Raw genomic sequence first — 27,076 nt, 5'->3', positions numbered from 1 at the left:
TATTCTCAGCCAGCTCACCTGTAAGCTTCTTGAGGGCAGGAACTAAAATGCATCCTTCTCTGACCTTCATACACCTAGTCCTTGGGGGGTAGGAGATCATTTTGGAGGTAGTACAGAGAGTGGATTGAAAGGAGAGCCTGGAGGCACAAAAACCAAATGGAGCCCATGGTCCTAGCCCAGGCATGAGTGATGAGGGTAGTGTGGTGGAAATGAAAAGGGAAGATTTGTCACCAGTGATTACAGAGGAGAACAACTGTAAATGACTCCATGTTTTCCAGCTCAAGAGACCTAAAGAGTGAGGGAGGTGCCGTTGATCAGAGGAAGAAGTTATAAGAAATAAAGTGATGATTCTAAATTGGGATGTGTTAAATTTAAAGAGAAGAAAGATAGCAGAAGAGATTATGTCCCTATGCTGTTTTGACTACAGGACAGAAAAAGACTGAGGAGTCATCAAAATAGAAATTGGGGCCTCGTTTTCCGCCTTCCTTTGTATCCCTCCTTTACTTCTCTCGTCTTTGTCTCTTTTCCTTTCATGTCTATTTCTTCACCTCTCCTTTACCCTCCTCTGTTATTTATCTCATCACTCTCTTTTTCTGTTTCTATCCTTCTCCATTTCTGCTGTATTTTTATTTCTGTTTCACAAATCTGCTTTCTTTCCCTAAAGTTCCTCCCCCTTCATCATCTCTCTTATTTTCTCTATTTATAAATACATCTTGGTCTCTCTTGCTTCCCTTTCTACTCCCATCTCCCCATCAAAGAACGTTTTGTATAATTAGGGAAATTTTCTAATTTCTATAATTTTCTAACCTTTTTTTCTCTTCTGTCTCTTCTTATCCCTGCCCACCTTCCTCCCAGAGCATGCACATGCCCTTCCGTGTCTGATGGTGTCTGTTTTCATCCCTGTAGGAGATACAACAGCGGCATGGTCTGGCCAACTCCATCTCTTCTTACCTAATTAAGCCTGTCCAGAGGATCACCAAGTACCAACTGCTCCTGAAGGTACCTCTCTCCTCCTCTTATCATCCTCCCACTGCCCTACTCCCCAGGGCGAGGGAATCTCACCTTTGCCTCTAAGGATGGGGAATCTTCCCCCTAAAAGCCTTTGCTCTACCTAGAACAGAACCTCAACAATGAGCCCATGCCGGGATTGCTGGTCCCAGACTACATGTCTCAACCCATGAAATTCCAGATGCTTGTTTTGGGGGAGAAAAGAGGAGAAAATGGGAGTGGGAGTAAGTTGTGACTATTTTCAAATCTACCCACCACTCCACAACTTTTAGGGGTTGCCGCTTTAGGCAGCTGGCTGGCACTTACAGGTCTTTCCTGTTGCTCCAGCCTCAGGCAGATTCCTCCTAGAAACCCCTGCTTCTGATGGACTCAGGGGCCAGGGTCTTAAGATTTTCACTTCCTAGGCTGCTAACCAAAAGGCCGGCAGTTCAAATCCACTAGCTGCTCCTTGGAAACCCTGTGAGGCAGTTCTACTCTGTCCTGTAGGATCGCTATGAGTCGGAATCGACTTGACGGCACTGGGCTTTAGTTTTCATGGGAAGCAGAGGCCAGTATGGCACCTGTGATTGCCTTAATCTCTGTATCTGTCAAGACAACAAGGTTTTTGAGGGAAAGTAATCAAAGAGCACATACCAAAACACACTGGCACTCTTGTATCAGTCAGATCCCATATGTTAGGGCTTCTTTTAGAGCCAACCAAGAGATTTGAATTTTCTCTCAAAACCTTTTTCTAGGCATCAAATAATCAAATTACGGAAAACACTGAGGAATTTGGGTTGATTCTTCTCAAATAAGGATATACCAATAGTATGAAAATACGGTATTTCTCCAGAAAGCCTGAGAAACATTGATATTGTAAGCAGCTATATAGCAACTATCTATATTAATTCTTAAGTTATAAAGGTTTCCCTTACTTTGAATATGTTGCTAGTTGCTCCTCAAATGCAAAGGAGAAATGAATAGTGGAGGACATGTTTTGAGCAGTATCGTTCCAGAGAAAATCTGATTCTTCTCAGCTCATCTCTAGAGATTCCACAGAAGTTCACGTATTCTAGCTTGACTAAATCTGAGAACCAGTCTAGTTGCAAATCTAGGGCTCCAGTCACAATGGAGTATGCCTACCATTCCCAGCCCATGACACCTCCCAGCTCAGCACTTGTGGTTCTAGAGTAAGAGTGGGGTGGCAGTAAGGCGGAGGGTGTGGCATGCCTGTGCCCCATACATCTCTTCCCCGTCTGGGTCGAGTGGGCTGAGCACCATCATTTCCCTTCAGCATCCCTCCTGTGAACCTTCACCTTTCTCATTTCCAAGAAGAGACTCCAGGCTTCTACTTACAGGCCCTGAAATCATTCAGCCCTGCAGAAATGATTTAGAGAATTACAACTCAACATGATGCCCTTGGCCTTTATTAAGGATCAGTGTGAGAAATAACACCGTGCAGTATACCTTGGCTGTTTTAGCAGAGCTGCTTCTGGCGATCTCATCATCTTGGGTGATGCAAATGGTTAATTTGCTCGGCTGCAGACCAAAAGGTTGGCAGTTCGAGTCCACCCAGAGACATCTCAGAAGAAAGTCCTGGCAATCTACTTCTGAAAAATCAGCCACTGAAAACTCTATGGAGCACAGTTCTACTGTGACACACATGGGGTCACCATGAGTCAGAGTCGGCTCAACAGGAACTAGTTTTTATATAAAGACTCACAGAAATTCTCATAAAAGCTCAGAATAGGGGTTGGGATCTGTCTGAAAACTTGGTGTGTTTCCTACCTTTAAACCAGGAGAGCCTTTGACCATCAGAAAGTTAGCACAGAGCTTTGTGCTTACTCGCAGTAGTTTCTCATTAGCCCAGATTTCTGTGTCTAATTATCCTCTCCTTCCCTATCCCACTGAATGCTTGACCCTTTGAAATTATTTTTATTGTGCTAATAGATGTTTTAAAATCTATTTTTCCATGCTTTGAGTATCTCAAAGTCTTTTCAGGAATTGGTAGGATTGTGAATTAAAAAAAAAAAAACCAGAAACTATCCTACGGACACTGCCATGTTTTAAATCAATTAGGATGCAGTTGTCAGAGAAATATAGCTTTTCACCTCTGCCTTTCAATCCTATAGGCTGAGGTTCCCTGGGATCGATTAGGTGACAAGAACAAGGGAAGGACATGAAGAAGGGAACAGACTACCCTGTGTTTTACTTTAGGCAGATGGAGGGGTGGGTTCCTGGTCTTCATCCTGGAACTGGACATCAGAGGTAACTGTGCAGATAACCGAAAAGTGAAATAATAAAGCAGAAGGAATTTGATTGTAGGAAAGTTGTAAAATGATTGAAAAAAAGACTGAAGATAATTTGGACTGATTTTAAATGTGCCAGCAGGCAGCATGCCTTCTGAGGAAAAGAAAAATAGTTTGCTGAGCTTTTACTATAAATAAATAATATGGGATTTATTTTCTCATTAAAGTCAATTTTATTCCAAATAAATTGATATTTAATTATCAGTATTCTCTGGGGTTCATCACTTTAGGTGTAGCATGAAAGTAGTAACTATATGTCAGAGTGTTCGATGGTTTCTGTGTAAATCAGCTATAGCCGTCCTTCTGGAGGCTCAATTAAATGTGGAGCCTTCTCCTTATCAAGGATCTGAGGAGAATTTATTGACTTTGCTGGTAGATTGGTGGGCCTGCTAAATTGCTTTAAGGGATTCAACTAATTGGTGTTTTCTGTTGCCAGCTGAAGCATATTTCTTGTTTCTCTCTTATGTTTGTGCCTCAGAAGTTCCTTTGATGATGTATGAGAACAGATTGGGAGGGGGAAATTAAGGGCAAGGGGACTTGGAGAACTTCAGGCTGGCAGAAGTAAACACAACCTTCTGGACAATAGTGGCTTAATACTGACTGGAACCACCACAGAGTTTAGAACTGATCACTCCTACCTCCCAAACATGTTCACTGGGGCCTCACTTCTTCTTTGGGCATTCAAAGCTCCCTTTTTCATATGGGAATGTATCTGAAGTAACACAGAGGATTGGAGTTTCAAATCAAACTCACATGAAGCAGATATCTTATCAAGCATCAAGCTTTACCAGTAATTTCTAAAATACAAATAATCCCAAGGCAGAGGTGAAACAGGGAGAAGCCCAGGACTACAAAGGCACCTGTAGGTCCTTTCTTGCAGGATCAGGATGACATACAAGGTCTCTAAATGATGTATGTGGTCGTATCTCCCTGAAGAGAGCCATTTTGTCCATGAGACATATTCACTTTTTACTTAGATGGTTGCATGGTTTATGTGACACTTCCCAGAGAGCCATGCCCCTAAAGCCACAGATTCCAGGTTTATTTACCATAAGAATTCCTGTAGACAGGCCAGATATATCCTGCTAAAAGCATTCCATAGATAAGGACTCTTTTGCTAGCAAGTATCATCAGTTTATTTGCCGGGAGGTCTGTCGTTAATATGTTTACAGGAGGTGATCTGGTCAAATTCTTTCTTTCCTGGAAGTACACCCTTACCTAACTCCCCATATCCTTGCTGCCCCTACAAGTAGAGATTATGGATTGCAGACTTGTTTTACTGTTTCCTTCCCAGTGTCAAAGTAAGCAAGATACAGTACCTCGATAGAAAAATGAAAAGTTAACATTCCTGTGTTTGGGCAAAAATAGTCCAAAAAATTTTTACAATTCCTAAGATAGTTGGAAATAATCTTTCTCTATCAACCAGATACTACATATCTTTTATGGGATGATGATGACCTAGTCTCCAATGAGGATGTAGAAGAGAGAGGACATGGTCCCCAGCCTCCAGGAAGTCCCAGTATAGTAGAGGATATGGGGAGGCAGAGTCAGTATGGTGGGTGGAGTACTGGACTTGGATTTAGACCTGGATTCAAGCCCCTGCATGGCTTATAAAGAGCTACACGACCTGGGGAAGATCAGTTCACCTCTCTTAATCAGTTTCCTCATCTAACAATGAAAGGACTAGTCTAGAATCCCATCACTGGCCCTAGGTTAGGAATTCCTGATCCATGTGATCTAAAAATCTTTTATAACTCTGAAATGTTACAAACTTAAAATGTCTCTAGCCTCAAATTGCTCCCAGTATGGTAAAAGTCAGCCTTCAGGCAGTAAAAAAAAGCAAAACCAAGCCTGTTGCCATTGAGTTGATTCCAACTCATAGCAACCCTATAGGACAGAGTAGAACTGCCCCATAGGTTTTCCAAGGAACAGCTGGTGGATTCAAACTGCCAACCTTTTGGTTAGCAGCCGAGCTCTTAACCACTGTGCCAGTGATATATGATTGTTGTGCGTTCTTTAGCACTCCCTCCCTCTTCCTTCTATGATTCCCCAATACTGTACCTCTTTTTGCATGCCGTATCAGGGATATTTCCCTCTCCAGGAGGGCAATCCAGTACCCTAGTTGCTAACTTAATGCCAGCCATTTTGGTTGAGTTGGACTGAGTTAGTTGGAACTAAAGTATGTTAAGGAAGTTCAGTCTGGGAAAAATAATAGTGGTTGAACTCTTTGGAGACATTCCCCACCCCACCTTCCTTATAGCTTAGCAGGAACCACTACAGAGAATAAAGCTGGTGTGTAATTGCCTTGATGGGTTAGATGATGGGAGGACAGCAAAGCTCGGAGGAAATGGTTCTAATTGTAGTTGGACTCTTCTCCCAGGAACTTTTAACTTGCTGTGAAGAAGGGAAAGGGGAGCTCAAGGACGGCCTGGAGGTGATGCTCAGCGTCCCAAAGAAAGCCAATGATGCCATGCACGTCAGCATGCTGGAAGGTAGCTATACTCCTTGACCTGGGGGAGGGGGGCCTCCTCCCATTCCTAAGAAGGGAGCAACATGGGAGGGAGTGGCATGAAGTCAGGCAAGATGCCAGACTGGAAAAAGAGAAATCACAAGTTGTTACATAAGTCCTCAGGGTGTGAGAGGGCGCTTCTCATGGACCAATTTGGCTAACACCTTGCCTCCAGGTAGGACCATGCCTAAGCTGTTTAAGGTATGTGGACACCTTGTGCCTATGACATAGTCCAATGCCATCCTTACTATCAATGCACTAGAGCCCCTGACCCACAGCAGTCCTGTTTTGCATTTGCATTGCATTCATTTGTCATCAGGAGAAGTAGAAATCCTACTCTTACACACACACACACACATACACACACAAACCCCCTTAATACCTTTCCTAGAAGGTTAGGAAAGTCCAGCTAGATAAACCTGATAGAATCTCACCAAAATACATATAGTCTTCTGGAACTATGTTCTTGGAACATGGAAACATTATAGACTAAGGCTCCAGCAAAGTGGTCTGAACACCGCCGAACAGATGGGCAGAGCAGCCATATTGGGGTGGAATTTGTTGGATGAATTAAGACTCAGCATTCCAGTCTGGGATGGCAGAGTGCTAAAGGAAATTGGTATACCCTGTTACCAATGTGTTAACCTGCGGGCTATTTTTCCCTTGTAGGCTTCATCCCCCTCTGACACCTCCTCCATCCGAGAGACTTGGTCTGATCTCAGTACTTCCTGGTCTACCCTTAGCACAGGAGGCCCCAGTTCTTAGAGAACAAGATACCCTGGATATCTTCTCCAGACTGAGCACTAACCATCTGAACATACTCCTGTTGCCACAATTTCTCCACCCTTTTCCGTTTGTGCCTGCCCCCTCCCCTGCTCTGGGTGTCTCTACGAGTACCTGCTACTCCAGCCTGTCCCTGACCTGTATTCTGATCTAGCTACTTCATGTGCGGTCTGTGGACCAGCAGCAGCAGCAACACCTGAAAACTTGTCAGAAGTACAAATTCATGGACTCCACCTCACACCTACTGAGTCAGAATCTTTTGGGCGGGGGTCGGGGGGAGGATAAGGTAGAATCTGTTCTCAGAAGCTCTCCTGGTAATTCTTATCCACACTAAAGTTTGAGGACCTCTGTTACAGACTTAGAGTGCTGTCAGGAACTGTTGAAGGTTTGTGTACCACACTGTACAGGAGCACCCAAAGGGAAGAGACCCAGGAGTGGAATATAAAAAATAAAGTGATGGCAAGTTAAGTGGCACCAAGGATACTCCATCAGGCAGTGTTTGTCCTCAGCCTCGGAGCTCTGAGTTAGGAATAGTGGGGAGCTGTAAAGGAAGGGGTGGAGGGAGGTCACATGGGACCTTTGCCTGAGACTCCACTGCTATGAGTTATGTATATAGGAGACACAGTGCAGGAATGGGGGCCTAATTACAGTTCTGCGAAGCTGGCTATTTAAGTGTTGAGGAGCCTCAGGAGTCAGCAGGGAGAGAAGAGATGGAGGTGATGGTGAGTGGTAACAATTAGGGTAACTCCAAGAGAGGAGTGGAGACGGTGCCACTGAATGAACCAGTAGAGAAACTCCACAGGCTGGAAATGGGTGTTTTTCAGGGTTCGAGGAGAACCTGGCCGTGCAGGGGGAGTTGATTCTCCAAGATGCCTTTCAAGTGTGGGACCCGAAGTCGCTGATCCGGAAGGGGCGGGAGCGGCATTTGTTCCTCTTTGAGATCTCCTTGGTTTTTAGCAAGGAGATCAAAGACTCTTCAGGACACACAAAATATGTTTACAAGAACAAGCTACTGGTAGGTGGGGCAGGTGGGGTAAGACAAGACGCCCTGCTTTCATAGAGCCCTTGGGCAGGAAGGGACCTTGAAATAGTCAGCTCATCTCTTCCCCTGCCTCCACCCAAAACCATCCTAGACAAATGAGAATCTCTCCTATTGGGAAGGCTCCCACCTCACCTGCCACTTCTGCGTTTAGCCTTCGCAGCTCTTTCTGTTTGCTTTTAGCACCTGCTCTTCACCTTCCCTCCCTGGTACCTGCTGATCAGGCACATGCCTGTAGGTCCTTTCATCCTGGGTAGATGAACAAAATATCCAGTCTGTTTAAGTTTGATTGACAGAAGCCCCTCCCTCGGTCCTCTCTTTGTTGCCTTTCCCTTCCCACCCCAGCCCTAAGTTTCCCCACTGCCTTCCCCTTCCCCGCCTCTCACAGGCATTTCCTGTCTACAGACCTCAGAGCTGGGTGTGACCGAGCACGTAGAGGGCGATCCCTGCAAATTTGCCTTGTGGTCTGGGCGCACCCCATCCTCAGACAATAAAACAGTGCTGAAAGTAAGTACTGCTCTCTTCTGGGCACAAGACTGGGGCTGGGGGTACTGGGGGTAGAGGGATGTGGGGCTGGAGACTTCACTGGGCCACGGAGCCTCTCTTGGGAATGGCAGCATCTCATGGGTATTGAGAAGCAAATTCTATCTTAAGGTAGACCCACATCTCAAAGACAAATGGTCTTCTTGAGTCCATATGCTCATGTGACCATGGAGGGCAGAGGGCAGGGAGTGGCCTCTTGGACTTCCTCAACAGGGCCCACTTAGGCTATGTTCTGTCCATATGCCCACCTCAAATGGCAAGAAAAATAATTGACCCTTTAACAGAAGACATCTCGATTTGTTCCACGTTCATTCAGCATTTTTTCCTAAACACCTTCTATGTATAAGACATTCTGCTCAGCTACAGGGGACTAACATGTCTAAGATATGGACCTTATCCCCTGAGAAGTTACATCCTAGAAACTCTAGTAAATCGTAATAGCACGGGGACTATGCTGATTGAGAGGAAGGACAGGTAGGGTCCTTTCACCACATGGCAGCTTTAAGGAGTCATTCTAGCTCTCCAGAGTACAGCATGGGAGTTAAATGAGTGCCCGTGGTCCCATTAGTCTGGCTGGGCAGGGATCCTGAAGATGGAGTGTCCACCGGTCATTTGCTTATCAGGGCCATGCCTATCACCAAGGAAAAGATAGTGCAACCCTGACCAAAGTTTCCCAGAGAAGAATTCACAAAGACTAATGGGATTTTCATGGAATGGTTGCATTACCTTCAACTACCAGGTTTAGCAGGCTAAACCCCAGGACTGACTTTTAGTCAGTATGAGCCTGTGTAGCTACACTAGGTGTTTAACATCCTAGTAAATATCCATACTGTTGGGAAATGGAGCTGTGGCGGGACAGTGGTTAAGAGCTACAGCTGCTAACCAAAAGATAAGCAATTCGAATCCACCTGCTCCTTAGAAACCCTATGGGGCAGCTCTACTCCATCCTGTGGGGTTGCTATGAGTCCGAATTGACTCCACGGCACTGAGTTTTTTTGTTTTTGTTTTTGGATTTTTTTGGTAAATAGCCACTGCCTTTAAATGCCCCCAGTCCCAGTGCCTGTAGACCTCCCCTGTATCTAGCAGCCAAAGTTTTCCTTCCTGACCCAGCAAGGGCCTCCATATACTGCTCCAGCCCCAGGGCAGATATCAGGGTTGGTCAGTGCCCTAAGGGTTATTAAATTCCTTGAAAATCACCCCTGTAAAAGTCTACACTGAGTCTTGAAATCACAGTCCTGATCTAGGAGTTAGAGAAGCATGTCCCTGGAAAAGTTACAAGTATAAAATGGGAACTAAACTCCCCAAATACTGGTATCTTTGAAAATAGTGGATTAAGCTTGTAAGAGGAAGATTGAGAACTGTCTGGGCATGGTGAAGAGAAGTAGGGTCCTCACTCTTTCTCCCTGTGGCACTCCAGGCCTCCAACATTGAAACCAAGCAGGAGTGGATCAAGAACATACGAGAGGTGATTCAAGAAAGGATCATTCACCTGAAAGGAGCTTTAAAGGAGCCAATTCAGCTCCCCAAAACACCAGCCAAACAGAGGAACAATAGTAAGAGGTAACCAGCGTCTCTCCCTCCAGCTCTGCCTCACATGCTTCCGGGAGCGGGAGCGGGGTGAACCTTGGCTTCTGTAGGGATGGTGCTACTCTGCAGGGGGTACCCCTCTTCTGGAATGTCCCCTGAATTCTCCCTGAGTGATCTGATCTTTAAGCATCTTACCAGTTACTGTCAATTCAATTCAGCAGAGTGTCATTGAGCCCTGCTTATTTGGTAAACACTCTACTAGGTGCTACAAGAAGATAAAAAAAAAGGTGTAAGATGCAGTCTCTTCCCTCCAGAACCATCTAACAGTCATGTCTCAGACAGACGTGAAATAGATAAGAAGAGCCAGTATCCATAGGGACAGTAAATGCTAGAAGAATTCGAAGAAAGGGGACTTTATATAAGCTCTGGAGTGGAGTGTCTGGGGAAGGCTTTGGGAAAGAGATGAGCTCTAAGTGTGAGAGCTCCCTGGACCAGTTATGTGGGGCGATGTGGTGGTAGTGTGGTATTATTATTATGACAATCGAATAGTAACTCTTATCACAACCCCCACAAAGTCCTCGCCTTCATTCGCCTGAGATTTAATGTGGTTGGACAGAAGAGGACTTATTTCTTGTATCTTCATCTCCCTGGGCCCTTCTAATCCCAGTTTTCTCTAGACCAGTGGATGACTTCTTAAGTACCTCCTTCTCAAGTCTCCATGTGACAGTCACCTACAATGACTCTTTTGGAGAGAACTTGAAGGCATATAAAAACTTCATATGAAGTTTGGGGAAAAAAACCAGTAAAAGTAGAGTTCCAAGGATGATGGACATGGGTAGTAATAGTGTCTCCTCTCCTTCCCTATTCATGAATGGAATAAATACACAGGATTTGGTTGACCCTTTGGCATCAACCAGGATAAGCAGGCTAGGGAGCTACCACGGGGCCTGCGGAGTAGGAACACTCGTCAGGTGAACCCGTTGCCGTCGAACTGGTTCCAACTCATAGCGACCACATAGGACAGAGTAGAACTGCCCCATCAGATTTCCAAGGAGTGGCATGGTGGGTTTGAACGGCTAACCTTTTGGTTAGCAGCCGAGCTCTTAACCACTGCACACCAGGACTCTGGCCAGAATGAAGTGGTAGCCAAAAGAAGGGTGTAACCAGGGCAGAAGCCCCAAGACCTACATAGCCAGGATAAGGGTACTTTCTCAGTGCTGGAAGAACAAAATGTAACCATATTCGTACCTCCTGAGTGCAGGTAAGACATAGACCTAGTTTAGTGCTAGAAACAGACCCTACTTCAGGCAACCCCTATTTTAATGAAGAAGATAGAATGGAAGCAGTTATAAGGAACTGATTGTCCAGGATTATGGTGATGAGAGGATACTCAGGTGAGGTTTATTAGGGTTACTCTGTGAAATAGCCCCCTTTCCCTAGAGTTGAAGAGTTTGAGTGATTCTAGAACATCAGAGGAGACCCTGGTGGTGCAAATGGTTAACATGTTCAGCTGCTAACCAAAAGGTTGGAGGTTCAACTCCACCCAGAGGCACCTTGGAAGAAAAGCCTGGCAATCTACTTCTGAAAAATCAGCCATTGAAAACCCTATGCAGCATAGTTCTACTCTGACATACATGGAGTCACCATGAGTCAGTACTGACTCATCGGCAGCTGGTATGGTACGGTAGAACATGGGAAGGACATACCTTGGAAATGCCCCTCTGTCATAGTCCTGTAATGAGAGGGTGATAAACCTTGGCAGGCTCCACAGGGAATAATCAGGCAGTCTATAATCAGATTAGCTTGGTTCCCTGGAAATGGGGACAGAGTTTATGGAGGAGTGGATTGGCTTGGGAAATACCACCCACACTCCTGGATGGGCTCCCCACAGCCCCCAGAACAGCCTTCATCTGGACTGGACCAGAAGTCCCAAAATGGGCCAAAATAGCAGGAAGCAGAAAGTACAGCCATCTCTCAACATCTACAAGTGGTGAGGAGCAGTGTCCTAGATAATCCAGAACAACAGATGATCTAAAAGTCCTTTCTTTTGGGTTTTGAAATGTGTCACATAATTTCTTTTTACAGCAGGTTTTCTTCCTACGAATGTGCGGCTTATTAAAATAAGTTGGCATTTCCCAAGCCCACAAGTGGCGGTGAGGCAGCAGTCTCTGAGAAGCACCTGGGTGGGAGAAAACACTTTTTATGACTAGTGGACATTATGCATATGCACTAGTAGACACTATGCACACAGTGTGTACCTGTGTGCACATGCGTGTCCACATGCACTCTCAGACATACACCAGGTTGTAATTGTGTGGCCTCTATGAGGTGGCTTCATCATTTGGGGCATTTTGTCCAAGGACTCCACTGTGATCAGATTCTCAGGCAGCAGATACCCACGTCCCCTAATGCCATGACTTGTGTACAAGCAGCATCAGGAGTGTAGCTTTCTTAAAAGCCTCCATAGGAAGAGCTGTTGTTCCCTGTTCTAATTCATTCAACCCCTGCCTCGCTCTCCCAGTTTTTCCTGACACAGACCACTCAGCCTTCATCAGTTCCCGGGCACCCAGTCCCTCTTGGCTCTGGCTATGGGTTCAGTGCAGGATTGGGGCATGATTCTAAAGCTGCAGAGTTGAATAGACGTGAGTGGGACAGCTGTATGGTCCAGGGACCAAGGAAGGGATCCAAATGCCAGAAGTGCACTTGGGAGATGGTCTTAGCAGCAGCTCAGGAGCACAGCTGACTCAAAAGCTGCTATGGAATCTGTGACTGTTCTGTCTTTAAGAAAATGACTTGGCCTTCTGTGTTGATAAGAAATCATCAAAAATAAGCATGAATTTAACAAGACCCACCAGAACAAAGGCAGTACATTTCCCCTTCATACCCAGGAGTTGAGAATCTAACATCCGGAACTTCCCAAAGATAATCTCTCCTAGAGAAAATATCTTGAGCAAAAGAAACAAAAGTCCAAAAAATTTTTTATCCGTTCTGTTTTCTTTATAGGCTAGCTATAAACCAACCCCCATCCTAGTTTGCAGAAAAACTATTTGAATACTCTGAATTCTGAGATTACTGGAGACGATCCAGTCCACCGGATAGAAGCCTGGCTTCCAAGGAGGATGTGCATCTTCCTACCACCTGTTATAAACCCATTCCCAGTAAACAAGTCGCCCCCTCTGCAGCATGGGCCAGAGGAGTTATGGAGACGGGGGGAGGTCATTTTGCGTTTAGTTACCAACATAGTGATTATATGTTTACTAAGTATAAAAGGTGACTTCATTGAAAATCACATAGTGCTGCTCCCTTTAGCCGGATAATTTTAGATAAATCCCTGCTAGAAAGTGCTGAGGCGCTGCTCTGCCAGCCCAGCTGAAAATCCTTGTGTACTCTAAACCCACAGTGGTTCCCCCCACCCCCACCCTTGTTTTTTTCTCTTCTTCCTGCAGGGATGGAGTGGAGGATGTTGACAGCCAGGGGGATGGGAGCAGCCAGCCAGACACCATCTCCATTGCCTCTAGGACCTCTCAGAACACAGTGGACAGTGACAAGGTAGGACAGTATCCCAACCTTCCTTCCCCCAAGACTGATTGTTGACTTCACCACCCCTGGAGAGTTAGCCCTAGAGGAATTTCTCCCAATGTGGAGACTAACTCAGAATGCAGCTGTCTTTTTGTGCCAGCCAAAGGGGAAAGAGCAGGGCTGGAGGCGGTGTGTGGTAGCATGGAGGTCTTGTGTGAGGAGATAAAAGATTGGGGTGGGTCAGTCAGACCTCCCCTGTTGTGAGAGGTTACCAGAAGTGGAAAGGGGTATATAGTGAGAGAGTCTAGGTCTCCTCTCCTTGAGACATTTCCCACCTGGGCTACTTGGGCTGCTCGACCTTCTGGGAGGATGGTACTCAGGCGGCTGAGGTTGAGATAGTTTCCTGAGTTTAGTAGCTGCAATTGGCTCATTTTTACAATGACTTGAATGGAGCTTATCTCAAAGTTAGACCAAGACTAATGATTTGAGAAATGGCCACAGTGATGCTGGTTGCTGAGGCATTGTATCCAACATGGCTCTACTGGAAATAATGCCTTCCTCTGGCCATTGGCCATTGAAGCTCAGTGCCTTAAGGGTGGGAGGACCAGGAAGTGGTACCTGAAACAAGGTGTAAGAGATGTAGTAGTCTTGTAAGAAAACCTGGTCACTTGCTCTCTTACATCTTAGAGCATGTAAGCAAGAGTTAAGAGCTCTGATGGGACTGAAAGAAAGGAGACTGGAGCAAAGACTGCATTTGCTCAAGCCAGGTGAGGGATTCAGCTGTCTGAATTTGCAGCAGGAGGAGGGAAAGGGTTCATGTCCCACCCTACTCTCATTTGCTTGGTGGGAGATGATCTTTTGTTGCATAGTAGTGATTTTATTAACGAAGTTAACAAAGTGATGGATTTTCAAAGACTATTTGGCCCTAGTTTTTCCAGATCTACTATTTTGGCCTGCTCCTTCAGCCTCAGGCAATAGACTGTGTCCTTGATCATTTTAGTATTCTGAGTATTTTTAAAATATGGTATGTATTCGTTAGGATTTTTCCTAATTTTTTCTTACTGAAAAAAAAGAAATCTGTTCCCTGGGATGCTGATATAATAGCACCAAATCACCCTAATCATGCTGTATTCACAGGACATTCAGGGTAATTCCATCTGGCTTCCTGCCTTCAAGTATTTAAGCCATTTTTGACTGACTATTAGAGTGAATGGAAAATTAGGTTTTTTCCGCTTGTAAAAACATACGAACAAGTCTATTTCTATGCTTTCCTTTCTCCTCTAATCTGTTACCTAGAAATATAACCTAAACTGCCCAATGAATAAAAGTGTTTCTTCTTAAACCATCAGTGAGTGGTAAGTAAAATGCAGTGTTGCCCATGTTCAGACATTGCCTAGTAGTTTCACAGTTCAGGGGATCCATCCCTTCCAGCTGCTAATCCATCTTTCCAGGAGCCCTGACTTAGACACAGACCCCTACGCTGGAGCCATTTGTCTTAGGAAGTCCTTGGCTCCAGCCAGCCCTCGTCTTTCTTGCAAGGTAAGTGAGGTTAGATCAGAACATCTCTGACAGCAGCCATTTCATTATTAATGAGGAACCCCAGTACTTACGTTTTATTCTACAAGTAATAAAACTGAGGCCCGGATAGGTTTAGTGACTTGCCCAAGAAATTCTAGCAGTTAGTGGAAGCACAGGGACTAGAACCCAGATCTCCTGATTCACCGTTGTGTTTTCCCCACTCTAAAAGTCAAAGCGTTGAATTCCCAGTGCTAAAATTAACTCAGCTGCGTATTCCACAAAACATTAGTCACATATTCGTGAAAAAGTACCCACCATGTGTCGAGCTATGTGCTGGGTACTGTGGAGAGATGTGGACTATTTGTTAAATGTGAATCCTTATTTGTATATTTTTTGTTGAATGTCTGTCTCTATAGCCAGGCTGTAAAGCCCTGATGAGGGCAGGGCTGTGTCTGTCTGTTTCACTGCTGTACCCCGGCATGCAGCACACACAGATGCTCAGGAAATACGGCAGAAGGAATGAATAGCAAGGGCAGAGTCCCTGTCCCAGGGAATGCCAGCCTTAAGAGGCAGCTAAAATCAGTGGTCCGAAAGCAGCTAAACACATACACATTGTATTTCTAAATATGCTAAAGAAGCTTAGATATTTCCTTAGCTCCAAGCAGAAAGCTTTCGTAAGCTGGAGAACCTGGCCTGTCGGGAACATGAAGCCCCAACTACCTTCTCTGGCTTTAGGAGACATGGATAGAATGTTGGGAGAAGATGAGAGATTTACATTTTATACCTGAGCCCTGGAAAATCACTTAGAAATAGTCACACTTGTAAAATAAACTAAGGAGAGGGTATGATGGCCATGCATTGTAATTTAGAATGTTCTCACTCTTCTAACACGGAGCAGTGATAAGAAGCAGCGATGTATCCTCCATGACTTGCACTTCTCTTCACAGTGAATTCATTCATTGGTATCCTTGACTTTGTAGATGTTATCAATGGTATTAAATTGCCCCCTACCTATGCTGGAGGGCCAGGGAACTCTGGTTTGCAGGTGGTTAGGAGAACACATTATGAGGAGAAGAAAGTGAACTGGTTCACATAAACTGAACCATATTCAACAGAGGAGCAAACGAAGGTGGCTGTGGGGATGAGGAGGGGCCTCACAGAGATCAGCGTCATTATGGCGATGGGTTCCTAGAAAAGTGCCCCCATCTTCCTTTGCTAATCCAGAGGAGAGATGGTGATAATGGCACTGCTGGGCTGGGCAGATGAGGAAACGTAACCATTGAAGGACCATGATAGACTGACTTTTGCAGCAGTGGGGCCCTGGAGCACCCCTCCAGCCACCTCATGTGTGTTTTGTATGATGTGGTGTGGGAGAGGAGTTTAGACCTTAGAGACAGACACACCTGGGTTCAAATCCCAGCTCTGGCAATTACTCTCTGTGTCATGTCGCATCAGTTACTGCGCCTTAATGTCCCAGCGGTAAAACAAAGATAATAATTCCCATCTCATTGGGTCATTGTAAAGATTAAGTAAAATATATTTACTTGACACCTGTTACATATTCTGTAACGGTTAATTTTCCAACATTACTGAGGGGAAGTGAAGCTTTGGATAATACTAATAAGAGTACATAATTGTGATTTAGAATGTTTTTACTCTTCTAACACAGAGCTGTGATAACAAGGCTTTAACAAATTCAAATTCAATAGAGAATCAAAGTGAGAATCTTTGAATGTTCTGGAATAGAGCTCTGCTCTCCAATTTCATTAATAACTCTAATCAATTATTAGCATATTCTTCTCTGTACTCAACTAAAGTGATTTAGCTTCCACCTCATTGGCTATAATTTACCCATCTATAAACAAAACAACTTTACTCCGCTTTCCATTTGCCAGGCCTTACAATTTAAGGCTTAGATATTTGCTGCATTGTGAGTTATTGGGTTATAATCCATTTCTATCATTTAAATTTTCAAATTGTACCACATTGAGCCAGTAGCGGCTTAAAACTTAAAGCTTTAAAGACTTCTTCATGTCTTTTTTCCTAACTTTCTCCTTCAGGTTAGAAGTCCTTAGTTTCCATCAATATAAATAGAAACGCGGTGTTAAATTTGGCAACAGATATTGGTGATGGCTGCACAACATGACTGATGTAATTGGTGGCAGTGAATTGTACACGTGAAAGATGTTGAATTGGCAAACGTTGCATTGTCTGTATTTTTACAAAAATGAAGAAAAGTAACCATGCCCTCCCCCACCAAAAAAAAAAAATCCTGTGGAGCACAATTCTACTCTGACACACATAGGGTCACTATGAGTTGGAGTGAACTCAAATGGCACGTGGTTTAAATTTTAAGTACTTCTCAAGCCTTTGATATCCACTGCTCAGATGAACATCACCAGACTGTTCATAGCTATGGAAAGAATATCAAATATATTTTTGTCTAAAAAAAAAATCCTCAGTTTCTTCAGTTGTTCCTTATATTAATCTATTTTCAGACCCTTTCATGTCTTGATTGGCTTTCTCTGGATTTACTCCAGTGTGTAATAATCTATATAAAGGGGGGCATCCAGAATGGTACATAATACTCCAGATGGGATCTAACTAGTATCGAATACAGCTCCTTGTTCTAGAGTACTGAGTATAGTACCCTTGCTAAGATGGTAAACCATTTTTAGTAAAGTGTTCAGTACTGGCTCATAAAATCTCCATGCCTTTTCTCATGGAATGCTCTTAATTGGGCAGGTGATTTAGTAACCTGAACATAGGACTGCTTTATAGTTATTAGATTTTTCTCTTGTTTAAACCCATCCCAGAGTGCCAGCATGTTTTGAATATAAATTATTTTATCCAATTTATTAGCTATGTCCCCAGCATTAATGGATAAATGTACCTTCTGTGTCTTCATCCAAGTTCTTGCTAAAAAGACAAGATTGAGGACAGGAGACCAATGCCCGGCACGCCTTCTCATTTCTCACTTAGGTTTTGGCACTTGGAAACCTCTTGGTGTGACTCACTTTTAAGATCTCCAGTCAGGGAAACCCCACTGCTTTTCTCTATAGCAGAGGAGCTGGGATTGTATGACGAGGAAACAGTCTAATATTCTTACTTCTGCATTAAACACTGACAAAGTTAATGTGTATGCCTTAGTAAAATGACATTAATAGCTTTTGCCAAAGTTGCTGTTGTTCAACCCTCAGATGGGTGTGAATAATTAGATTCCACCTTATACCTGTCCAATGCAAAAGTGTTATTTCCCTGAAGGAAAATGTGTGTCCTTACTTTGAACCATAATGGCCTGAGCCCTTCCCTCTTCTGTCTAGGAATATATTAATGCTACTCTGAGAATGGTGTCCCATTGTAGAGAGTCTCTTACCTATATGTGTATTATTAAATGATGGAGTTCTGCAGCTATGACTTCAAAGAAATCCGGAATTACAGAATTCACATCAAGCAAGGCTGAGTTATGAGATGGCAGCAAAGAAGCATCTTGTTGTTTAACATGATGGATGTCTACCGAATAATTTCCAGCTAATAAAACTAAAGTGGCCATCTGCAGCACGATGATCCCTGTGCATGTATTTACCATCGAAGCTAGGCATGCTAGAAACATTCAGTAAGTGTGTATTGAATTGAAAGTTATAAATGCATCCTAGTAGGAATACTTTCCATCCAAAAATCACTATGAATTTCTAGACATGTCCAGGCTGGCTGGAGACCAGGGTATTGAAGTGAAATTGAGTGGCAGATGTTGTTCTCTACAAAAATTGTAAGGGAAAGAACATTGCTGAACATCCCAGGGCTGATGTGTGATTTGACTAAGGAATTTCAATAACAAGCTAATTCAACCTAAGATACAAGGTGGTCTGATAGTGGTGATGTGCTGACGGGGGACAGGGAAATAGAGTTGTGGAGAAGCCTGGAGATTTCAGGATCTATCTCAGTAGTTTCTAATCTTTGGATTGTCAAATCAATGTAGTGGGTCATGCCCCAAATTTTGTTTTACTGGTTGGGAAGAAAGGCTCAGTTCAGAGATGGTAAGGGCCTGACTAAGGGGGAAGTCCAAAGATCCCTATGAATAACTGGGCACAATATGATGCCTATAACCAGGGGCATGGCAGCCTGACTGCAGGAGCCTTCTGGGAATAGAACTCCCTTAGAGCCGCACCTGGTCCACCAGAGCCCAGTATCTAGCACCTGCACACTAGGAGCACGCAGCAGACCACTAGGTGCAAAGGCGGTAGTCAGGGAGAGGCTGGTGAGGGCCCAGCCCCTGCATTGGTGTCTTCCCGCCCTTTTCATTCATGCACCATGTTGAAGACTGTGGTAAGCACTGTTCTCCATGCTGGGAGTACAGCGGTGAAAGAGACAAAAGCCCTACCATCACACAGTTCCCATTCTTATAAGGAAGAAAGGTAGACAACCAGAAAGAGAAAGGCTGGCTTCCCTAGTCTTCTGCTAATAGCATCAGAGATGAAAGACTTCTTCATTTATCCATTGCGTCAGTTTTTCTCCTAAAGAAGAATGGGTTAATGCTGCAATTGAAAGAACTTGAATCAGATATAAGAAGATATTTTCCCTGTAAGGATTAGTGTGGACACCCCTGTGTTGACACGGATGACTGAGGGAAAAATGGAATCTCTTCATTTAAATGGGCTCGTAAATAGAGAAGGCAGCCCCCAGAGAACGGATATGGAGCGGGAGCAACTTGGGAGTGCAGGAGGGAGGAAGGAGAGCATCCCGGGCCAATTCCCTAGAAGTAGAGCCTGAGGCTGAGATTACTGAGCACAGGCAGTGTCTTAGTCATCTAGTGCTGCTATAACAGAAATACCCCAAGTGGGTGGCTTTAACAAACAAATTTATTTTCCCACAGTTTAAGAGGCTAGAAGTTCGAATTAAGGCGCGGGCTCTGGGGGAAGGCTTTCTCTCTCTGTGGGCTCTGGGAGAAGGTCCTTGTCTCTTTGCAGCTTCTATTCCTCGGTTCCTTGGCGATCTTCATGTGGCCTGACATCTTCTGCTCTGTTTGTGCTTGCTTCTCTGCACCTAATCTGCTCTTTGTATATCTCAAACGTGATTGGTTAAGACACACCCTACGCTGGTACGGTCTCATTAATATAAAAAAGAAAGTCCTATTCCCAAATGGGATTGCATCCACAGGTATAGGGGTTTAGGGCTTACAACACATATTTTGGGGGCACACATCCATAGCAGACAGATTGCAGAAAACCTGAAAAGTGCTCTCAGGATGCTCAGAGCATGTGGGCTTACATAAATTTTCCTCGCTTCTAGTGGAAACAGAAACAGGGAAACTCTCGAGGAAATCTGAGGTGATTTATTGAGGATGTGTTCTTGGCAGAAAGTGGGGAGGGAGCGGAGGCAAATGTGTCTGTGGTCTCAGCCGGAATCTAGTGCAGTCTGACTCTTCCCAGAGCTCTGGAGTAAGACCACCAAGTTTGTCTCACCTTAAAGCAGAGGGCTGGCCTCTTGTGAGTTGTCAGCAGCCAATGCACACAGGAGCTGTGGCATGGGTGTCCTAGTGGGAAAGGGGATCTGGGCAGGGTGCCAAAGTGTTTACTACAGGGAGGAAAGGTGATGAAGCAGAAGGGGCATGGGTTTTGGGGTCAGGTATGGATTCAAGCCCCCATTGTATACTAGCTGCATGACCTTGGGCAGGTCATATAGTTATTTTGTGCCTGAGTCTGCTCATCTGTACAGTGAAGGCAATGCTTTCTACTTCTGGAGCTTTTGAGGACTAGCTGAGCTCCTCCATGGAAGAGTCTCTGGAGCATAGGAGCCATACAGGAGATCGCTGTCTGGTGGCTGCAGTGCAGTCCTGGGTAAAAACGTAGATGAAGTGCTCCCTGGAGTTTCAGGAGTCCACAGATGATTGTGCTTTGCTGCTGAAGAGAAAACCAAGCTTCTGGAAATGTGGAGACTCAGCAGTGTCCAGACTAATAAAATCTTACCAGTTCATGCTAGGTAATATTTTTCATTTGACAAATTCATAAAAACCATCAGGGTGATCCACCCAAGGCTGGTTGCCTAGAATTTTATTGTGGTCACGTGTTTAATTTAGCTGCAGTGCCTGAGCAACAATGGCCCACCCCCTGGAGGTCCAGGCCATTAAATGCACTCTATTAAAAGTAGGAAAAAATCAAATGGGTCTCTAGGAAAGATTCCTCAGCACTTCTGTTACTAGGCCTTTTGTCTCCATGGGACCTGAGAGTTCATAAAATATTTCTTTATGGAGAGAGATTTTACTGCCTTTCATTTAGTAACAAAACACTTTCTCACCCTGAAATAAATACCTTGGAAAGAGTATGTATTTGCACTTCCTGTTACCAGGACTTGGAGCGGGTGCGTCTGAAATCTAAACTTGGTCTTCATCTGCTCTGTGACCTTGAGTCTCAGTTCCACCCCACCCTGGACAGTACAGGGGGTCAGAATCACTGCATAAACCCTAACTAGAGGCATTCTGGGTTTTCTCAAGGACTCGGTAGTCGCTCCAAAGTAGAAAAAACAGCATCTTCACTTTAAGATTTTAAGCCAAAATTGTGATTTTTTTTTTTTTTAAGTTTTCTTAATAACCTAAGTCTAGGACTAGGTTTGAAAATAACTTTTCTCCTAGTAGAATTCCTTCATTGCTGTTATCTGTGGTGGGCAGGTGGCTGGAGGAGGGGGAGACAGCAGCAGTGGGCAACAAAAGACAGTATTCCACGGTCCTTGGGATGCCTTCTAGCCGCTGCCACGTCCAAGGCTCCCTCCCTGTGGCGTCTCTGTCACCTCCCCAGAAGCACAACTCCATTCTGTCCTCAGTGACATTGCAACACAGTATAAATGTGCTGTCTTTTCCAAACATGCTGGTCAAGTGTGAGGAGGTGAGGTCACGGGTTTATCTTCACATGAAAAGTTCCTGAAATAAGCGACTGGCTTCCAGCGGTAGAATACCACCAAAAAGGAAATGCACTTTTGCTGAAAAGTACAATCTCGATTCCTGGGCAAAATCTCTAACAGCATCGTTTTACTGAATATTTTACTTACACTCCATAGCTTGAAAACCTCCCTTGAGAAACCCAGCTTGAAAATTGCCAATCATCTGAAAAGGAAATGGGTTTCATAAAGCATGGCAGCCGATGGGTTGCTTGCTGAACACAGCCAAATCGCAGGAAACCTCGGAAGTTCTGGGACCCTGGAAGCACTCTCAGGGTGCGCAAAGCATTTGTGCTCACACAAAATTTCCTTGCTTCTAGTGGCACCATTGCACAAGTACCTGCTTTCTTTCAAACAGAAACAGGGAGACTCGGAAAGGTAATTTGCTATTAGATTAGACCTATGCGTGACAGCTGCAGGGGTAGTCAGCACCCAGATTTGTTTGATTCAGAGTGAGTTTGGAATCACAGAATCTTGGAGAAGAAAGAAAACTTACAGATCGTTAGCTCGCTCCCTTCATTCTCTTTCAAAGGAACAAAAGGCTTAAGTGACCTGCTCAAAGTCCCCAAACCAGCTGACCTAACACTCAAATCCAAGTCAGTCTCCTGATTGTTGAATTGAAAACATATTCTTTTGTAGTAACACTGATAGTTCAGCTTGTTGATCCTTGTAACAAAAAGCAAGCACCGATGCTACCCGCGCCTCTGACTGTGTCTACAAATCCGTAGCAATCCAAATTAAGTTACAGAGTGGTTCTGTAGCCCAATCCAGTGTCTCTGGGGCTGTCAGTGGTAAACGAGAAAAAATCAGCTTCTCAAGTATTAAAGCTCATCACAGACTTCTCACTACTTGTGACTCATATAGTGGCCTTGGTGGAGATGTGATTCTGCCCCAGACTGAATCTTCAAGCCTCTCAAGGCACACTCCCGGCTGGCCTCTGAGAGCTTGGCAGTGAGCATTGGGGTGTGGCAAGGCTGATCCTTGCTTCCCAGCTGCCTGTGAGGAGTGACTTTCCAGAACTAGCTCAGCTCTGCTGTGGCCCAATGCAAATTTAAATTCTACTTTATTTTTAAATTCTGGTAGAAGGATAAAGCAAATCTGAGAGCAAGCCACGATGTTAAAGTGGATTAACTGGCGACAGTCCAAGACAAACAAGGCCCAAGTGAGTACGCCTCTAGCTCCTACTGGGGAGAAGGGGGAACAGGACAGAGCATGGACGGATGGATGGACAGAGGGGAGGGAGAGCAACGCTTGAGCTTTCAGCACAGAGAGAAGTGGCAGAACAAGGGTTTTGCTAAATATTCAGCATGGATCTCTTGGCATATCACTTACCTTTTTTTCTTTCTGTATCAGTTACGTTACTCCAGAGCAAAATTACTGAATCCACCTTGTCAAAGCTAGTGGTAGGGGAAATGGGCTATGAGGAATATTGTTCTTAAAGGGTTGAGCTCCTGGGTAGCTGGAAGTAACATTAGGAGTATGGAATCTACAGGTAAACTCTCTTGGTAGGTATAAAAATTAACTCAGAAACTTGAAGCAGAGATTTTGCTAGAGACGAAGATCAGGAATGAAAGCAATGAAGAGACTAAAATAGGTGGGACAGGTTGCAGGTGGCTTTGAAGTTGTGGTTCTGCTTTTCCTAGAGCTACCTTCACCTAGATGTGTAAGATATGACATATGTTATCTGTGGCCATAACTGTTGTTGTTAGTTGCTGTTGAGTCAGGTCTGACTCAGGACGACCCCATGTGTTCAGAGTAGTATTGCTCCATAGGCGTCTCAAGGCTGTGACCTTCTGGGAGCAGATCACCAGGCCTGTCTTCTTCCAAGGCACCTCTTGATGGGTTCGAAGCGCCCACCTTTTGGCTAGTAGTCGAGTGCTTGACTGTTTATACCACCCACGGACTCCTGGCCATAACATAGAATTCATTGAAATAGCCTGTTGGGCAGATGAGTGGGTGAATATAACCCTGTTTCCTCATCTTGAGCTTAGATGGAAAATTCTTGCTGGAGTATTATCTGGCAGTTAAGTGTCATTTCCTCAACGCTGATGGCTACAGCCAACCTGTCTGCCATTACCAGTGTGGTAGGTAGACAATGGGGATGGATTTAAGGATGTGTAGCACTTAGGAGGGAGCCCTGGTGGCACAGCAGTTAAAGCACTCTGCTGCTAACCAAAAGGTCAGCGGTTGGAACCCACCAGCTGCTCCACGGGAGAAAGATGTAGCAGTCTGCTTCCATAAATATTTATAGCCTTGGAACCCTATAGGACAGTTCTACTCTGTCCTCTAGGAGATAATATGATCCCTATTGGTAGAAAGCAGGGCTTTGTCAAGAGAAACAGCTTTGAATATCCTCCATGGTGACCCCCAACAAGGAGCATCAGTGAGGACGGACGTGACTTTTGGCTCAGGGCCTCTTCCAGGGGCACTAAGGAGCAGATGCCAGCTGGGGGGAGCAGCCTGCCTCTGCCTTGTCCAGAGAAACTGCTAGAAGAAGAGGCAGAACTGTGCAGACTGAATTCATTACAGATGTTCACTCGCTAGTTTCAACCCCTTACCACTCCTCAGTCTTTTAATTCTGCTCTTGCCATGTTCCATGCACATCTGACCCTGGTGTGTGTTGGACCAATCACTTGCTTGTATCAGACCTGATGTTTTATCAATCAGTTTTAAGTCTCTCTATGTGCAGAGGCTCAAAGTTGAGTCTTCTAAGTTCAGATCTTCATCTTCTGTCTCTCTCTCCTTTTTAATATGCTAATTAGTTCTGTTTGGACTTGCTAACTGCAGAGAGATAGACATTGACTAGAAGTTCAGGAGCGATGTTCCTCCAATCTGCACGGCTTCTGCTGATGCCGGCTGTGGAATGCTGTGTGAACGCTCCTGTATACATTGCTCTCTGCTCTGTATCAACTGCAGTGGCTTCTACACCTCTCTGAACTTTATGATGTACAAAAAAAAAAAGGCTTTATCTTTTCAATAAGGAGCCCTGGTGGCACAACGGCTAAGCACTCAGCTACTAATCGAAAAGTTAATGGTTCAAACCCACCCAGAGGCTCCTTGGGAGAAAGACTTGGTGATCTGCTCCCATAAAGATTACAGCCTAGAAAACCCTGTGGGGGCAGTTCTACTCTGTCATATAGGGTCACTATGAGTTGAAATCTACTGGACAACACCTAATAACAACAATCTTTTCTATGTCTATATCCTGTTTCCTGCTAGCTCATGTCTCTTTAGCAGCAGGAATGGGGTTTAAAAAGTCTCACTCATTTGATGTTGCTCGCTTACGTGTGAATGACGTGTTGACTTAGAGAGCATAGTGAATGTTAGAATTTTCATTATCTTTTTCTCAGAATGTATGCTATCTCTTCCTCTCATTAGTAATTCATCAACCATTTCTTAAGTTCCTACTGTTCTGCATATGGAGGATATAATGAATAAAGCAGACAGAGCACCTTGGTTGCCTGCTTAGATGTTGTGCCGATGTTAGCCTAAATATGCTCAGTTCTGAGACATTTGGAATGCATTCTTTTTCCTCTACCTTCACGTGTGTCTCTGTGACCAACACCATTGTATCCTTTATTTAACAGAACTCAACAACTCTTTTAAAAAGATCATATGGGAATTCTTGAAAGTACCACTTTAAGTCCCCAACTTTTTAATTCCCTAATTCATCATCATTTTCAAACCAGGAGTCTAGATTTTCCCCCTCTGTCATATTTCGGCTTTCAGAAGATTCCTAATTTGAGTCTGTTACATTCCTGGCTGGTTGACATTCTAGACTAAGAGAAAAGATCAGGAAGTATCCACACAACCCCAAATATCTTTTTATTCCTTCTATCTCGTAAAAAGTGTGGAATATCAGAGGAAATTCATTCTAAAAGGGAGGATGTGAGAGAGTGAGAAGTGGGGAGTAGTCGGTTAAAGAAAGGTGTTTCCAATTGTGGAATCTGAAATCTATAATGCAGAATCTAACCCATCTCACCTCCCTACACCACTTCACCCCACATCCAAAAATAAATAAATAAGAACAGTCACACTTTTGATGACTTCTTCTACATAGGCTATTATTGCATTCATTAAAGAATTTCTGGAGAAATCTCCAAAGGGAAAGATTTTCAGGGTATGTTCTCTAACATTTAAAATGACATTGTTACCAACAGGGGAACATGAAGTCCCACCCACTGAATTGGCTGTGTGATTTAGAGGACAGATTACTGGGAACTACTGCTAACACATGACCAAGGCAGGGGGGTGGGGGCATGGATTGTTAATGGAGAAGAATGAAATTAGAGGCAGAATAGAGAAGTGTTTCAAATATATTGGTACCCTGGATTTTTGTTTTAATTCAAGAACGTTTTGTTGTGTCTTGATGACCAGATACTGTGGAGAATCAGAACATGTAAGAACAATCTCTGACCTTGAGCATAGTCTTCAGAGTTCAAACCCTAAGTCCGTATATGTGATACCAAATAGGGTGGCTATATGTACATTAGATGTGTTTATGAAATGAGCCAGTTGTACTTAGTACTTCCTTTATGCCAGTCTCTGTGCTAGGCCTCAGAGCAGTTAGAGAAAGGAAATGTGTCAGATGAGATACATCCTTACTACTCAACATGCTACCTTTTGTAACAGAAATATGCCTACTTTGAACAACAAACTTAACTTCAGAGTCAGGAAGGCTTTTACATCAAAAGTGAAATTTGAGCTTGGCCTTGAAGTTTATCGTCTTTTTTATTTCTCCTCTTTGTATCCAGTTTGATCCCAAAATAATTATTCTAATCAAGGAAAATATGGAAAAGAGCAGTGCTAGTGATACATCTGTATCGAAAGAAGTATTTTGTTTTGAAGTAGAATTAGACATAATTTTTTTTTAAGTAGGCTGTTAGCTCTGTTCATGGGAACTATTCAGAAGTTCCCTTAGAATCTTTACCAAAACCTTCTTATACATCCTTATGATCATCTAATTAAATCGTTTTCCCTTAAACATATGCAGTCAAGATTTTTTAAATGAACTTTTGAAGCAATAATACATACACATAGTGCAAAACAGTCTTCTAGGGACATTCTTTAAAAATACATAAATTCACAAGTACACATACACATACTTCTTTTTAAAACATTTAAAGCAAGTAGTAGCATATAAGAAATACTGTTTCATACGTTTTTCCATGTTACAAATCTGGGCAATCATTCCATAACAGGACATACAGAGCCGCTTCATTCTTTTTGATGGCCACATGGCATCCCATCACCAATGGTCCCATTATTCATTTGACTAATCCTCTATTGCAGCCCTAGTGGCGCAGTGGTTAAGAGCTTGGCTGCTAACCAAAAAGTAGGCAGTTCAAATCCACCAGCCACACCTTGGAAACCCTATGGGGCAGTTCTGCTCTGTCCTATAGGGTTGCTCAA

General features: G+C 44.0%; 1 protein-coding gene across 1 annotated transcript in view; it reads left to right on the top strand.

Moving 5' to 3' along the window:
* KALRN (kalirin RhoGEF kinase) overlaps positions 1-27,076 on the top strand; it is a 789,193-nt gene that overhangs the window by 544,890 nt on the left and 217,227 nt on the right. The window contains exons 28-33 of the mRNA XM_023728788.1: positions 907-999; positions 5,677-5,788; positions 7,413-7,603; positions 8,033-8,134; positions 9,588-9,730; positions 13,144-13,246. Coding sequence (XP_023584556.1) covers positions 907-999; positions 5,677-5,788; positions 7,413-7,603; positions 8,033-8,134; positions 9,588-9,730; positions 13,144-13,246 — 744 coding nt within the window. The remainder of the gene's footprint in view (positions 1-906; positions 1,000-5,676; positions 5,789-7,412; positions 7,604-8,032; positions 8,135-9,587; positions 9,731-13,143; positions 13,247-27,076) is intronic.

The sequence above is a fragment of the Trichechus manatus genome, unplaced genomic scaffold, assembly GCF_000243295.1.
Source record: "Trichechus manatus latirostris isolate Lorelei unplaced genomic scaffold, TriManLat1.0 scaffold00026, whole genome shotgun sequence".
NCBI lineage: Eukaryota > Metazoa > Chordata > Mammalia > Sirenia > Trichechidae > Trichechus > Trichechus manatus.
Note: the sequence above shows the minus strand (reverse complement) of the source record. Positions and strands in the feature narration are given on the sequence as shown.